The sequence below is a fragment of the Heterodontus francisci genome, chromosome 1 (genome assembly GCF_036365525.1).
Source record: "Heterodontus francisci isolate sHetFra1 chromosome 1, sHetFra1.hap1, whole genome shotgun sequence".
In the NCBI taxonomy this organism is placed as follows: Eukaryota; Metazoa; Chordata; class Chondrichthyes; order Heterodontiformes; family Heterodontidae; genus Heterodontus; species Heterodontus francisci.
In genome coordinates, this window is record NC_090371.1 from 190,651,156 (window position 1) to 190,668,678 (window position 17,523).

At 42.3% G+C, this 17,523-nt stretch overlaps 1 protein-coding gene across 1 annotated transcript in view; it reads right to left on the reverse strand.

Annotated features, from left to right (window-relative positions):
* The window catches only part of ap1ar (adaptor related protein complex 1 associated regulatory protein), a 136,188-nt gene that overhangs the window by 40,321 nt on the left and 78,344 nt on the right, over positions 1-17,523 (reverse strand). The window contains exons 5-6 of the mRNA XM_068039817.1: positions 6,636-6,732; positions 323-421 (exon numbers count right to left, since the gene is read on the reverse strand). Coding sequence (XP_067895918.1) covers positions 323-421; positions 6,636-6,732 — 196 coding nt within the window. The remainder of the gene's footprint in view (positions 1-322; positions 422-6,635; positions 6,733-17,523) is intronic.

Consider the following 17,523-nt stretch of genomic DNA (forward strand, 5'->3'; position numbering starts at 1 on the left):
TTGCACTCAGATTGATAAACTGAAATTAAAGTTATTCTGTGCTTCATGCATCAAGTTGCAGTGATGCAGAAATTGAAGTTTTGCAGACTTATTTGATTACCATATCTGGTAAGTTCAAGGCACTATCAGTGACAACTTGTCCTAAAAGGGCACACTTCTGGCTGTGGATTTATAAATAATTAAACTATAGCCTTACAGTGCATACTAAACCAGACAAGGTGTTTTGCTCAAAAAAAGCTTACTGTAATGTGTATGGCCTGTTAACAAGAAATTAGTAAAGACTTTTGCAGATCAGAACCAAATAGGGGCTTCATGCCCTCACCTCCAATAGCTTTTTCTGCTTTGCTGCCCTGGCTGCTTCACGTTGTGCAGCATAAAATGCTTCTTCTTCTATCCTTAACTGCTCCTCTTGTGCAGCTAACTGCATGTGAACGAAATAAAAAGGGTTAACAAATGATAAACCTCTCTAGAAAAACAAAATTATGTTACAAGCATTTTGAGCAGCTGGTTAATGTTCCTATGTATGAATATAAACACAAAAACAAAGAATCTACAACTTAATTAAAAATGAAAGCAAAAGAAAAGGAAATCATAATAAATTGGAGAAAATAAAGTTAAAACAGGGTGGTAATGGTGATTTTTAGTTTTGCTATTTTCTACTGAATCATCTAGATTAAATATTGTTCACGTCAATACAAAAGCTCAACATTTAGTTTCAATCATAAGCAGATCATAGCACGGTTAGGAACGCAGGTATTTTAGGAACATGCAAAGAATTTGACCCAATTCCTTTGTGGTTGATCTCAACCCATCTTCTCATCATCTTACCCTAATATTTCCTAATCGGCTCTTCTTTCAGAAAAAGGCTGTCTTTTGAGCTATTTGCTTCATCGGCCTTCACTGGTTACTTACTCTGAGCATTTATTCCCCTTTGTGTGAAACAGTTCTACCTAAATGCCCAATTTACTTCTAGTTTCCAATTTTATTAAATTATATCTTCTACTTTTTGAACCAATGTTAACAATTTGGATCTTCAATATTAATGATATTTATAATTTTTGAATTTTGATCATGTTACTCTCCTTTCCAATGGGAAGATGCCCAGCTTTTTCGATCTTCTCTGTAACCTAGATTCTTCAGTCCTGGCATCATCATTTCTAATGCTGCACCCTCTCTAGGGCAGCCATATCCTTTCCATAGTATGACGACCAGTTCTGTACAGAACTCCAGATGGAGTAAACCAGTGCCCTACACAATATCATCTATTTTGATTCCCTTTTTGAATGCAGCTCAGTATTTTTTTTTGATTTTTTTCACATCAACAATTAAATGTATTTGACTGCGAATTCAGATTTAAGAGCACATGGTAGAAAATTGTGTTTTTTTTTTGGTTGCTAATCTTTTCCCTCATTTTCCAGAAGCTGTTGATGTTCAGTTCTATGGGTGCCAGTTACCCTCAAATTTGTGGGAGAAGACGGAATGATGAAAAGTAAAACTGTATTCACTTTGATGGCAATCGCCAAAAAAAAACTTCCAATCAAGTTGGCTTGCCTGTATTGCCCTTCTTTGCAGTTTTCCTGGATAAAGCAACTGCCAGTATAAAATAGAAATATCAACTTATTACCTTTAATATGTAAGACTATAAATGTGCTAAATAACACACGGGATTGTATTATATACTTAAATAAAGGTCCTGTAGCTTAAGCCATTTAAATAGCCATTTGCTAATATATACTTCCATTGATGTTCATGCAAGAAGTTGACTAATGATGTTTGGCAACCCCTCTTCAGACCTTGTAAATATTACACGCTTAAGTATTTCTTCACAGATTTTGAACTCAGCACAGTCCACTTAAAAACAATGCCCAACTAAGCTGGCTTGAGGGACAGTTGACTTCTATTAATTTTGATTCTGCTACATTTTCCCAATCTCAAAAGGCGCTCTTGCAGGCAACACAGTACACTATCGACTGGAGGGGCAAAAGCTCGATTTCCCATTCTGTAGAGTTCATCGCAAACACACTAAACAGGATGTACTGGGCAGAGGTCAATCAATCAAGGAAAATTTGGGTGCAGGTCATATAATCTATACCACTAGTGATATCCTCTTGTGTGCAACAAAGCATATACAACTCCAGAGGAAATATAGGAGGGAAAGGATAAGGAAGAACAGGATATACAGGTGTGAGTATATCCTGAAAATCTGGTTACCTCTTAACTTAAAGAAAACACAACTGCTAAAGAGCTGAAGGTCATAAAACACTTCGAAAAAATGTCAGCATTTAACATTTGTAGTCTACACTACACTAATTTACACTTTACTTAACTTCCCCAACTAACATGTCCTTTTCACATCCCCTTTAAGCCCAAATGACTAGTAGACTACTAGTTTATACTTCTGCCATCTAATACATCAAAGAGACATGAGAACCAGCTAGTAGAGCCTGCCATGGAAGAAAAAAAAACTTGCTGCAACATCATAAATTGTCAGTTCTAATTTAAAAAAAAGGAACAAGATATTATTTTCATTTCCTCCCACAGTATTTGCATACACCGGGCTGAATTTAGTTGCGCTGGCAGAGCTCCCAGCGCCAGGCCGAAAAGGCGGTTCGAGTCCCGCCTTGACCACTTGGAGCACCCTGGCACGATTCAACAGTGCTCAGGCAATTAACTGCCCAGCGCCAGGATCCCGCCTCCGAGAGCTGTCAGCCAGTCAGAAGGCTGGCAGCTCAGTACATAAGAACATAAGAAATAGTATCGTCAATACCATCGGGAGCAGCAGCCAATGCCGGTACTGCAGGAGACCTTGGAACCAAGCCCAGTACTGGAGACCATGACCTCAGGTAAGAGAGGCGGGGTTGCCAGGGCCAGTCCAGCAAGCCCCAGCGAGGGATGTTAAGGGAGGCATGTTTTTTTTCCAGCGGGGTCCTCTGTGGACCACAGATTGCCCTCGGAGGAGGGACCCTCGCCCAGGTCTGCAGGGAGGTAGCCTCTTTTTGCTGGACGACCTCCCCTTGTGGGGGAGGCCCACCCCCACCGCTGGCTTAATTCCAGCCGTAGCAGGAATTGGTCTCTGGGCTGGAAGACTGTCTTCAGCCTTTCCCACCTCCAACTTCATCATGTTGCGACAGGCCTTCCACTGCACTACCCCCACCCCCCACGCCGCAATTCTATAGGCTCCTCTATAGCCCTCCTAGCCTGTCTCCGACAGAGCCCACTAAGTTCAGCCCACTGTGTTGATGTTAAATCAGTATCTGGTTGGTTTGAGGCCTCAGGAGTGGGGGGTGGGGGTGGGGGGCACTGCTGAGGATTGGGAAGGAGAGAACGCGTGCACAGGGGTGAACTACAGGTCAAATTTCTGTCAGGTGTTTGACAGCCCTGCTTGGTTTGTAGTATCCGAGAAGCACAGAACCAGTTCCACAAAGATATTTTCTCCCTGCCCTCATCAGATATTTATGCTGTGAAACAAAAGGTATGTGTTGAAGCCGACAGGGACTTCTTTTATTCAAAAGCGACAATCTAGAAGCAGGAGGTAAATAGAATGGTGTCAGGCTCCTTGCTCCAATCATCTCAGCCCCTTTGTTGAGAATGATCTTCCAAATGATTTGCCTTGGGCAAGCCTAAAAGCAGTCATAAACCTCAGAAATCAGAGCTTTGGATTTGGCATTAGTTTGATCAGTTCACAACTGGGAATTGGATATCTTTTGAAACTGGCACTTGTGTCACAATATACTGCAGATGGAAAGGATGATTTATCTTATTACATCTTCTGATATAGTTAATTTTTTCATTCCATACAAAATTCTTTTTGTGCAAACATCTATCGCATTTTAAGGCTTATAGATAGGACATCATAGTGGAAGATCTTTGGAGTTTTATTTTCATATTTTAATGGATTTTTAGAAATGCAAACTGATTTTTATAGGAGAGAATTAATAAAGCATGATTACACAGACTGAGGTACAAGTGGCTTTCACCCATTCATGCAATAACAATGTGAAATAACGGAAACAATTTAAATGATTTACTTCCAAAATGCAAAGTTTAGTGGTCTCAAGTTGCAATAATTTTTCACTCTTATTTATCGTTGCTGAGCTAGTTTCACTTCTGGCACTAGTCATATTATTGCCCTTACCTGAAGAAAGGAAATGTTACTCGAATTCACAATGTTGAGCCAGTTAGGAGTATTGGGTTTCTGTCCCAATGGGGGAAGGGTCGAGAACCGGAGGACACCGGTTTATGGTGAATAGCAGATTCAAAGGCAACATGAAAAACTTTTCTATGCAGCGAGTGGTTAGGATCTGGAAGGCACTGCCTGAGTGTGTGGTGGAGGCATATTCAGTCATTGCTTTCAGAAGAGTACAGAATAATTATCTGAAGAGAAAAAAAATTTGCAAGGCTATGGGGAAAAGGCAAGGTAGTGAGATTAGCAGAGTTGCTCTTGCAGAGAGACAGCACAGACACAATGAGCTGAATGGCCTCCTTCTGTGCTGTAACCATTCTGTGATTTTAGACTGCATGCCCATCTGTTCAAAAGGTGTGTATGAAAATTATCTGCCCATCAAGGCGAGAAATGACAGCAGAAAGTGGATTTTCTTTTGTTTTCGTTCAGTAAATGTTGGGCTAAATTTCTATTCAAAAGGTGAAAGGATAATGTTTGGAATTTGCTGTATCAGCCAGTCTACTTAAGTACCAATTATATCAATATTTTAACAAATTTAATTGATTCAAGGGAAAGCATGAAGCAAAATCGACTTGGCCAGGCAGCACAGCACTGTGGTGTTCATCTTGCATGTGTATGGTTGAAGAGGCTGTGCATTCCCAATATTTCATGCTTCATTGCTTCATGCTTTTGGTCATTTGCCAACTAGGACAAGAGATGAGATACTCCAACCTGAGAGGTTTGAGGGACACATGGAACACAGTATTCTGAGGATAAATTAATTGAAATGTGATTTGTAGGAATATAATTTTTCTCCAACACAGAAGTCTTCGAGGCGGCCAACATCCCCAGCTTATACACACTACTGAGTCAGCGGCGCTTGAGATGGCTTGGCCATGTGAGCCGCATGGAAGATGGCAGGATCCCCAAAAACACATTGTACAGCGATCTCGCCACTGGTATCAGACCCACCAGCCATCCATGTCTCCGCTTTAAAGACGTCTGCAAACGCGACATGAAATCCTGTGACATTGATCACAAGTCGTGGGAGTCAGTTGCCAGCGTCCGCCAGAGCTGGTGGGCAGCCATAAAGGCGGGGCTAAAGTGTGGCGAGTCGAAGAGACTTAGTAGTTGGCAGGAAAAAAGACAGAGGCGCAAGGGGAGAGCCAACTGTGTAACAGCCCCGACAAACAAATTTATCTGCAGCACCTGTGGAAGAGCCTGTCACTCTAGAATTGGCCTTTATAGCCACTCCCGGCACTGCTTCACAAACCACTGACCACCTCCAGGCGCTTATCCATTGTCTCTCGAGATAAGGAGGCCAAAGAAGAAGGAGGAATTTTCTATTACCAATGTATTTTAAATCCAGGATAAAAGCAAAATACTGCGGATGCTGGAAATCTGAAACAAAAACAAGAAATGCTGGATTCACTCAGCAGGTCTGGCAGCATCTGTGGAAAGAGAAGCAGAGTTAACGTTTCGGGTCAGTGACCGAAGAAGGGTCACTGACCCGAAACGTTAACTCTGCTTCTCTTTCCACAGATGCTGCCAGACCTGCTGAGTGAATCCAGCATTTCTTGTTTTTATTTTAAATCCAGGTTTGGTAGAAATTAATTGATAAATGGAATAAGGATATCCCAGGCAAAAGATTTCAACTCTCATCTATTTAGATCACAAATGCCACTTCAATTCTGTGCCACTTCGACAAATTCGAACACCTTGACATTGTGCAAAATAAGTCACTAACCATTTCCAAAAAATTCCCACAGGTGTAGAAGTCATCTATTTAGTATGGGATCATGCATAAAATCTAAATTATTCTCCTTGCAATATACAGAAGGCTGAGGCATTTATTTTTTTCTACTTAAGTCATGGTGAAAATTTCTGCAATGCAATGTCTCATTTGAGCCTGCCAGCCTTCAAATTATTACTTTCTGCTGAATTTGAGCTACACACATGCTTTATGTAGCTACCAGTATTTAAAATGCAACAGGAATCAGTTTCCACACAGAATGTGAATGGAATCTCCACACACAGAAGTATCTTTAATAAAAATGCATTAGACATTCCTTCATCAATCCACAGAATGGACTGATGCTGAAAAGTGCACATGATTGGTCACTCAGTTAACAGAGGGTGCATGGAGAGACCTGCTCTCCAGTTAAAAGTGGGAGATCTGTATGTCTCTATATTCTCTGGCTACGATGCAAAATAAATCTAGTGCTCCTTGGGTTTAAGGTTCCAAAAACTGCTGAATGGCAGACAGGAACTTTACAAAAAGGTGCAAGAGGTTCCTGCTTTCATGCTGCCACTTAAAGTAGATACACAGATTCTACAGAAGTACCACAGCATGCCAAAGTTTCCAACACAGGTTATTTTTGGTATTAATATTTTAAAAGCCATTAAGTTATTTTTTTTAAAATCATTTGAATACTTGAACAGCAAAGAACAAACTAAATTGCCTGCATTGTACCTCAGTCTGGAGCTGGTTGTCCATCGCCACTTGCTTCTGAGCAATAACACCATACTGTTTATTGTGAAGGATTTGGACTTCATCTTCTGTAATTGGTCTGTAGAAATTGGAACAAGCAGTGACTGTAGTAATCAGATTCACATCAAAAGCACAACAGTTGTTAGGATTAACACAACACAGCAAAGGTATTCCTGATTTTTTTTTCAAAATTGCTATGTGTGACAAATTTTTTTTATTCGTTCATGGGATGTGGGCGCCACTGACTAGAACAGCATTTATTTCCCATCCCTAATTGCACTCAAGGTGGTGGTTAGCTGCCTTCTTGAACCGCTGCAGTCCTTAGGGTATAGGTATACCCACAGTGCTGTTAGGAAGGGAGGTCCAAGATTTTGACCCAACGACAATAAAGGAACAGTGATACAGTTCCAAGTCAGAATGGTGTGTGGCTTGGAGGGGAACTTGCAGGTGGTGGTGGTCCCACGCATCTACTGCCACTGTCCTTCTAGGTGGTAGAGGTCGCGGGTTTGGAAGGTGCCATCGAAGGAGCCTTGGTGTGTTGCTGCAGTGCATCTTGTAGATGGTACACACTGCTGCCACTGCACGTCGGTGGTGAAGGGAGTGAATGTTGAAGGCGGTGAATGGGGTGCCAACCAAGCGGGCTGCTTTGTCCAGGATGGTGTCGAACTTCTTGAGTGTTCCAGGCAAGTGGAGAGCATTCCAACACACCCCTGACTTCAGGAATCTCAGAATTGTTACCGTGCAAAAGGAGGCCTTTCGGCCCATCGTGTCTGCACCAGCTCTCCGAACGAGCAATTCCCTCAGTTCCTCTCCCCGCCTTCTCCCCATAACACTACATTCCTTTTCATGTAACAATCTAATTCCCTTTTGAATGTTTCAATTGAACCTACCCCCAACACATTTTCAGCGCATTCCAGACCTTAAACACTCGCTGCGTGAAAAAGTTTTTCCTCAGATTACATTTGCTTCTCTTACTAAATACTTTAAATCTGTGCCCTCTCGCTTTTGATCCTTTCATGAGTGGGAACAGTTTCTCACTATATACTCTGTCCAGACACCTCATGATTTTGAATACCTTTATCAAATCACCCCTCAGCCTTCTCTTCAAGGAAAACAGTCCTAACATCTCCAATCTATCTTCATAACTGAAATTCCTCATCCCTGGAACCATTCTTGTGAATCTTTACTGTACTCTCTCCAATGCCCTCACATCTTTTCTAATGTATGGTGCCCAGAACTGGACACAACACTCCAGCTGAAGCCAAAACATAATTTCCTTTCTCTTGTACTCTATGTGTTACTAACCGCTCTCTCAACCTGTCCTACCACCTTCAAAGACTTATGCACATATACACCCAGGTCCCTCTTTTCCTGCACCCCCTTTAGAATTGTAACCTTTATTCTATGTCATCTCTCCATGTTCTTCCAACCAAAATGAATCACTTCACATTTCTCTGCATTGAATTTCAACTGTCACCTGTCTGCCCATTCCACCAACTTGTCCATGTTCTTTAGAAGATCTACACTATCCTCCTCACAGTTCACAATGCTTCCAAATTTTGTATCATCTGCAAACTTTGAAAATGTGCCCTGTACATCAAGGTCTAGGTCATTAATATATATGAGGAAAAGCAAGGGTTCCAACACTGATCCCTGGGGAACTCCTCTACAAACCTTATTCCAACCCGAAAAACATCCATTAACCACTACTCTTTGTTTCCTGTCACTCAGCCAATTTCCTATCAATGTTGCTACCATCCCTTTTATTCCATGAGCTGCAAGTTTGCTCACAAGCTTGTTGTGTGGCACTGTATCAAACGTCTTTTGAAAGCCCGCGTACACCACATCAATAGCATTGCCCTCATCAACTCTCCCTTAAAGGCTGGCTCGGGTCTGCAAATGAAACCCGACACGAGCCCGACAGAACCACATCCGACCTAAGCCCGACCCAGCCTGAGTCTTTTCATTTTTTGCTGCGCCCAACCTGACCGGAATGTTCAGTTAACCTAGCTTTCGTTTTTCACTTTATAAGATTGTGAAGATAAGCAACAAAAAACTGTAACTGGACTTGAAAGATTGTTTAAAAAGTACATTAAGATTGGAGCTATACCGGAGGTGGTGATAGTGTGTCTGACCCGAGCCTGAACGCCGGACTGGGAAGAGCGACCCAACCCGAAACCGACACATCGTTGGGTCCCCATGCTCTACTCTCTGTTACCTCCTCAAAACACTCCAGCAAGTTAGTTAAACATGATTTTCCCTTAAGAAATCCATGCCGGTTTTCCTTAATTAACTCGCATTTGTCCACGTGACTATTGATTTTGTCCCAAATTATTTTTTCTAGAAGTTTTCCCACCACTGAAGTTAAACTGACTGGCCTGTAGTTGCTGGGCTTATCTTTACACCCTTTTTTGAACAAGGGTATAACGTTTGCAATTCTCTAGTCCTCTGGCATCACCCCCGAGTCTAAGGAAGATTGAAAAATTATGGTCAGTGCCTCTGCGATTTCCACCTTCACTTCCCTCAGTATCCTTGGATGCATCTCATCTGGTCACTTTATCCACTTTACGTACAGACAGCCTATCTAATACTTCCTCTTTATCAATTTTAAACCCCTCTGGTGTCTGACATACCTCCTCTTTTAACATTGCCTTGGTTGCATCTTCTTCCTTGGTAAAGACAGCTGCAAAGTATTAACTTAATACCTCAGCTATGCCCTCTGTCTCCATGTGCAAATCCCCTTTCCGGTCCCTAACTGGCCCCACTCCTCCTTTTACCACCATTTTCCTATTAATATGCCTATAGAAAACTTTGAGATTTCCTTTAATACTAGTTGCCAGTCCCTTTTCATGCCCTTTGCTTCCCTTATTTGCCTTTTCACTTCCCATCTGGACCTTCTATATTCAGCCTGGTTCTCAAGTGTTTTCTACCTGGTATCGGTCATAAGCACACTTTTTCTTCATCTTAATTTCTACCTCTTTTGTCATCCAGGGTGCTCTGGATTTGTTTGCCCTACTTTTCCCCTTTGAGGGATCATATCTTGACTGTACCCGAACTATCTCCTCTTCGAAGGTAGCCCATTGTGCATCTACCTGTTTTCTTGCCAACTTTTGACTCCAATTTATTCGCCCTGACTCCATCCTTACCTGACTGAAGTTGGCCTATCCCCAGTTAATTATTCTTACCCTGGACTGCTCTTTGTCCTTTTCCATAGTCAGCCTAAACCTTATGATACAAGGATCACTAACACCTAAATGCTCTCCTACTGATACTTGATCCACTTGGCCCACCTCATTCCCAAGAGCTAGGTCTAGCAGTGCCTCCTTTCTCGTTGGACTGGCAACATCCTGTTGTCGAAAATTTTCCTGAACACACACTCGGAACTCTTGCCCCTCACTGCCCTTTACACTACTATTACCTCAGTCTCTGTTTGGATAATTAAAGTCCCCCATTATAACTACCCTATAATTTTTGCACCTCTGTAATTTCCTTGCAAATTTGTTCCTCCACCTTTTTTGTTCCTTAGCTCCAGCCAAATTGATTCTGTCCTCGACCCCTCTGGGACATCCTTTTTCTCCAGCATTGCAATGCTCTCCTTAATCAATACTGGCACCCCATTTTTTCCCTTTCCTATCTGTCCTGAATACCTTGTATTCAAGAATATTTAACACCCAGTCCTGCCCTTCTTTGAGTCAGGTCTCTGTTATTGCCACATCATATTTCCACATGGTAATCTGCACTAGTACCTCACCAGTCTTATTAACCACACCCAGTGCATTTACATACATGCACATTAACCCTGATTCAGACTCTATTACTTTCTCCCTTACTCTGACCCCAGCTAACAACATACTTTTCCCTGATAGTTGCTCCTGGTTCCCACACCCCTGACAAGTTACCAGTTTTGCTTCCCTCCAATCGGAGCTCCTTCTCAGGTTCCCATCCCCCTAACAATTTAGTTTAAACCCTCCCCAATAGCACTAGCAAATCTCCACGTGAGCATATTCATCCCAGTTCTGTGACGATGCAACCCGTCCATCTTGTACAGGTCCCACCTGCCCCAGAACCAGTCCCAATGTCTCAGAAATCTGATGCCCTCCCTCCTACACCAGTTCACCAGCCACATGTTCAATCGTTCAATTCTCCTTTTCCTATGCACACTTACATGTGGGACTGGAAGTAATCCTGGAGATTACTGTTTTTGAGGTCCTGCTTTTTAATCTCCTTCCTAGCTCCCTAAAATCTGCTTTCAGGACCTCATCCCCCTTCTTACTTACGTCATTGGTACCAATGTGGACCACGACCTCTGGCTGTTCACCCTCCCCCAGAAGGTGATCCTGAAGCCACTGCCTAACATCCTTGACCCTGGCACCAGGGAGGCAACACAACATCCTGGAGTCACATTTACTGCCACAGAAACGTCTGTCTGTTTCCCTAACTAACAACTCCCCTATCACTACTGCTCTTCCACTCTTCTTCCTTCCCTCCTGTGCAGCTGAGCTACCTGTGGTGCCACAAACTTGGCTCTGACTGTAGTCCTCTGAGGAACCATCACCCTCACCAGTACCAAAACAGAAAACCAACTAGCGAGTGAGATTGTATCAAGGGACTCCTGCACTACCTGCCTGGTTCTCTTAGACTGCTTGGTGGTCACCCATTCCCTATCTGCCTGCATGCTCCTAACCTGCGGTGTGACCACCTCCCTAACATGCTATCCACGTAGTCCTCCGCCTCACGGATGCACAAGAGCGACTCTAGTCGCCGCTCAAGTTTAACTTTAAAAATTGTTCACCACATGAACTTCTGCTGCTCACAAACGTGGCCCACCACCAACTTCTCAAGGGCAACTAGGAATAGGCAATTCATGCTGGTGATGGGCAGCAATGTCCACATCTCAAACATGAAATTTTTTTTAAAAGATTTTTTTGGTTTGAACGTCATTAAAATCACTAACAAAATTATTCAATATTTGTTTCCCAGAGAGTAATTAATAGCTAAGTTTTCAGATACCGGACATTCTTAAAAAAACTCAACACAAGACAGCAAATTTCTGTTTCTAAAACGAAAAATGTCTTGCAAAGGAACAAAATAAATCCCCCCTTTAAAAATAAAGCTGCTACAACTCTGGCAATACAATTAAATTTTACAATAAAAGGGCAGGTGAGATGATTAGATGCCACCAAACATTCCTATTGAAAAAAAATGACGATCATGAATTAAGTTCCAATTACCTACTCTTAAAATCTGAACATACAAAAAGACATAGAAGACTGGATGGTCCATCGAGCTTGTCCCAGTCATGATGCTACCAAGATTGCCACATTACTACTGTAAGATATTATAGTTCTGATGAGCTTAAGGCAGCGTACAGCGCTTTGGCTGCTACATTTTACACAATGCAAGAGGCACGATCGGGTTTATGTAAATCCATATTCTAAACAGAAGACAAATAATTAAACGTATTAACTTAAAGCAGTCATATGCCTGCAGACTCTTAAAATGAGGGAATTAGTAACATATCTCCCACACCATTGCTCACAGAAAGTTGGAGGGCTTCCTATTTTCTAAAGATAGAGCATTACACAATATAAAGAACAAGGTATTATTTTGCTGCCAAGGGTTGACATTTTTAAGGTCGACGGTCTAATTGCTAAAATGCTCACTTCAACTAGAGGTTAACTATCTCAGGGAGATTCTAGCATTTCAATTAGGCATTTTCTGCTAATGGGTAAATTTCTCTACAAATTCAAAATGTTTGGCTTTCTTTTTCTACTCTTAATGGCCTGAATGTTGTGGTCAATGGTGAAGGAATGGTGTTCGCTGTTCATTGCGCTCACAGCTGCCTGCAGACTTCTCACGGGCTTTTGTGCAGCTATTTGCTGCCACTGGGCATCTGATCCAGTGCTGCACCCTCTACAGGGGATCTATGCCATGTGAGCAAAGCAAGCAACAGCGTATCTCTTTAAGCAGATTGAAGAATCCTCACTGAAACAAGCACATTTTAAACCAGGATGTGTAAATTAGAAATTCTTTTCAAGTAATGAAGATTTATCACACCATTAAAAAATCACTTACACATGAATACACCAGCCCTAACATTTTCTGACACATTTAGTGGGTAACTCGTGGGCTAGAACTGCAAATTCACACACTTACTTGGACTTCAACGCCAAACTGATGGGTACTGGAATAGCGAAGATTGTGGAGGAGCTGAGCACAGCAGACACCTTTGAATTTCTGCTTTTAACTGTGCATCTTTGAACAGCAGAAGTTGCTACACATTTGACTTCATGATGACAGCCTCACCATTATTCCCATTACAAAATACAGACCAATTTTTTAAAAAAAAAACAAAATGCGGTGCACATTGCAAAAATGACACTCGAGTGTGATGGATGTGTCTCAAGCATTACTTATACTGTTGGAGATCCATGGCATTGGTCACTTTAATTCTCTTACTAGAATCACGTTATACCATATAACGCAGAGGGTAATTTGCTGCAGTTAGAGTAAAATGGTTTCTTATGAAAACAAAACTATCTAATTGCTGTTGCATGCTTGGAAGGAGCTGTGACGAAATAAACAATGAACTGGAGAAATTATGAACATAAGAACACAAGAACTAGGAGCAGGAGTAGGCAATTCAGCCCCTCAAGCCTGCTCCGCCATTCAACACGATCATGGCTGATCTCATCTCAGCCTCAACTCCACTTTACTGCCCATTCTCCATAACCCTTCAACCCATTACTAATTAAAAATCTGTCTAGCGCCTCCTTACATTTACTCAATTTCCCGGCATCCACCGCACTCTGGAGTAGTGAATTCCACAGACTCACGACCCTTTGAGAGAAGTAATTTCTCCTCATCTCGGCTTTAAATCTGCTACCCCTTATCCTAAAACTATGATCTCTCATTCTAAATTGCCCCACAAGAGGAAGCATCCTCTCTACATCTACTTTGTCAATCCCCTTAATCATCTTATATACCTCAATTAGATCTCCTCTCATTCTTCTAAACTCCAGAGAGTAAAGACCTAAACTGCTCAATCTCTCTTCATAAGACAAACCCCTCATCTCTGGAATCAATCTAGTGAACATCCTCTGAACTGCCTCCAATGCAACTACATCCCTCCCCAAGTAAGAGGACCAAAACTGTACGCAATACTCCAGGTGCGGTCTCACTAATGCCTTGTACAGTTGCAGCAACACTTCCCTTCTTTTATACTCTATTCTTTTAGCAATAAATGCCAAAATTCCATTTGCTTTCCTTATTACCTGCTGCACATGCATATTAATTTTCTGCAATTCGTGCATGAGGACACCCAGATCCCTCTGCACCGAAGCACTCTGAAGTTTCTCTCCATTTAGATAATTTGCCTTTCTATTCTTCTGACCAAAATGGATAACCTCAGACTTATCCACATTAAACTCCATCAGCCAAATTTTGGCCCATTCACCTAACCTAGTCATATCCATTTGTAAATTTCTTATTTCTTTATTGCAACTTACTATCCCACCTATTTTAGTGTCATCTGCAAATTTGGCTATACTACCTTCTATCCCTGCATCCAAGTCATTAATATAGATTGTAAATAGTTGGGGCCTGAGGACCGAACCCTGTGGCACCCGACTAGTTATATTTTGCCAACCAGAAAAAAATCCATTTAGCCCGACACACTCTTTTCTGTTGGTTAGCCAATCCTCTATCCAAGCTAATAAATTGCCCCTAACCCTATGTGATTTTACCTTGTGTATTAAACTTTTGTGCGGCACCTTAACAAATGCCTTCTGGAAGTCCAGATATATTACATCTACAGGACCCCCATTATCCACTTTGCTTGTTACATCTTCAAAGAACTCTAGCAAATTAGTCAAACACGATTTACCCTTCATAAAACCATGTCGGCTCTGATGGATTGTGTTTTGACTTTCTAAATATCCTGTTAATGCAGTTTAAAACAAAATTTAACCTTTTTTTGAAAAAACTACGAGAAAACCTGTTGCTGTTTGTTTATTTGGTAGACAAAACACAATTTTGAAAAAAAAATACTGTCTTGGTCAGTTGGGAGGTGAAGAATGGAAGTCACCCACATCAATTCTCCACCTGCTGGTAACAGCTTTAAAATAAACACTGGGTGTAGTCAGACTGATTGCTCTTCAGGCTGCAATCACAACAGTTGTTGTCTTTCTCTATTTTTCAAAAGTGTGATCAGCAAGGTCGTTCAGAGGTTAGACATTGTGGGCTGAATTTTCAGGACCGCCGGGGAGCGGGAGATGGCCACCGTGCCGGTTTCCCAATGCAGTTTCTGGCAACAATCACCAGGGCAGGAGGAGGGTGGCCCCAAGATCCAGTCCGATACATTAACAGTGCTAATTAACATTGTTATGAGCTCATTAAGGGTGTTATGACCAACTGCTCCAGTCAAAGCCCCCAATCAAAATATACGATTCTGATTGCGGTGGGAGAAACGCACTGTTAATTCAATCCCATCCCTCCACAGATCACCTAACATATCATTTTACACTTTCCAAATTAAATAAAGACCCAGCCAAATTGTACCATCTATTAACCCCCGAATGAGGCTAACCAAACCAGGTGTCTTTAAATTAACAAATAACTGGGTTAGTCTTAGTGAAAAAGGCTTAAAGGGGGCGGAATTCTTAAAGTGCATCCAGGAGAGCTTTTAGAGCCAGCACATAGAAAGCTCTACAGGAGAAGGGGTGGTACTGGACCTGATCTTAGGGAATGAAGCCGCACAAGTGGTAGAAGTGTCAGTGGGGGAGCATTTCGGGGATAGTGACCGTAACTGGGTAAGATTTAAGGTAGTTATGGAAAAGGACAAAGAGGGACCGGAAATAAAGGTGCTGAATTGGGGGGGAGCGCCGATTTCAATATGATAAAACAGGATCTGGCCAAAGTGGACTGGGAGCAACTACTTGTAGGAAAGTCTACATGAGACAAGTGGGAATCATTCAAAAATGAAAGAGTGAGTTCAGGGCCAACATGTTCCTGTAAAGGTGAAGGGTAGGACCAGTAAGCCCAGGGAACCCTGGATGTCAAAGGATATAGAGGATTGGATAAGGAAAAAAAAAAGGAGGCTTATGGCAGATTCAGAGTGCTGAAAACAGCAGAGGCCCTAGAGGAGTATAGAAAGTGTAGGGGGGTACTTAAAAAAGTAATTAGAACAGTGAAGAGGGGGCATGAAAAAACACTGGCGGGCAAGATAAAGGAAAATCCCATGGCGTTTTAGAAGTATATTAAATGCAAGAGGATAACCAGGGAAAGAGGAGGGCGCATTAAGGACCAACGTGGCAATGTGTGTGTGGAGCCGGAGGACGTAGGTGAGGTATTAAATGATTACTTTACATCTGTATTCATTATGGAGAAGGATGATGTAGGTGTAGAGATCAGGGAGGGGGATTGTGATATACTTGCACATATTAGCATTGACAGGGAGGAGGTATTAGCTGTTTTAGCGGGCTTAAAAGTGGATAAATCCCCAGGCCCAGATGAGATGTATCCCAGGCTGCTATGTGAAGCAAGGGAGGAGATTGCAGGGGCTCTGACACAATTTTCAAATCCTCTCTGGCCACAGGAGAAGTGCCAGGGGACTGGAGGACAGCAAATGTGGTACCATTATTCAAGAAGGGTAGCAGGAATAAACCAGGTAATTACAGGCCGGTGAGTCTAACATCAGTGGTAGGGAAATTATTGGAAAAAATTCTGAGGGACAGGATTAATCTCCAGTTGGAGAGGCAGGGATTAAACAAGGATAGTCAGCACAGCTTTGTCAGGGGGATATCTTGTCTAACAAATTTGATTGAATTTTTCGAGGATGTGACGAGGTGTGCAGATGAGGGTAAAGCAGTTGATGTAGTCTACATGGACTTCAGTAAGGATTTTGATAAGGTCCTGCATGGGAGATTGGTCAAGGTGGTAAGAGCCCATGGGATCCAGGGCAATTTGGCAAATTAGATCCAAAATTGGCTTAGTGGCAGGAGGCAGAGGGTGATGGTAGAGGGTTGTTTTTGTGATTGGAAGCCTAATACCAGCGGTGTACCACAGGGATCGGTGCTGGGACCCTTGCTGTTTGTAGTGTACATTAATGATTTAGATGTGAATATAGGAGGTATGATCAGTAAATTTGCAGATGACACAAAGATTGGTGGTGTCGTAAATAGGGAGGAGGAAAGCTATAGATTACAGGACGTTATAGATGGGCTGGTAAGATGGGCAAAGCAGCGGCAAATGGAATTTAATCCTGAGAAATGTGAGGTGATGCATTTTGGGAGGACTAACAGGGCAAGGGAATGTACAATGGATGGTAGGACCCTAGGAAGTACAAAGGGTCAGAGGGATCTTGGAGTACTTGTCCATAGATCACTGAAGGTTGCAGCACAGGTAGATAAGGTGGTTAGGAAGGCATATGAGATACTTGCCTTTATTAGCCGAGACATAGAATATAAGAGCAGGGAGGTTACGATGGAGCTGTATAAAACACTAGTTAGGCCACAGCTGGAGTACTGTGTACAGTTCTGGTCGCCACACTATCGGAAGGATGTGATTGCACTGGAGAAAGTGCAGAGGAGATTCACCAGGATGTTGCCTGGGCTGGAGCATTTCAGCTATGAAGAGAGACTGATAAGGCTAGGGTCATTTTCCTTAGAGCAGAGAAGGCTGAGGGGGGACCTGATTGAGGTATACAAAATTATGAGGGGCACAGATAGGGCAGATAGGAAGAAACTTTTTCCTTTAGCAGAGGTGTCAATGACCAGGGGGCACAGATTTAAGGTAAGGGGCAGGAGATTTAGAGGGGATTTGAAGAAAAAAAATTTCACCCAGAGGGTGGTTGGAATCTGGAACACACTGC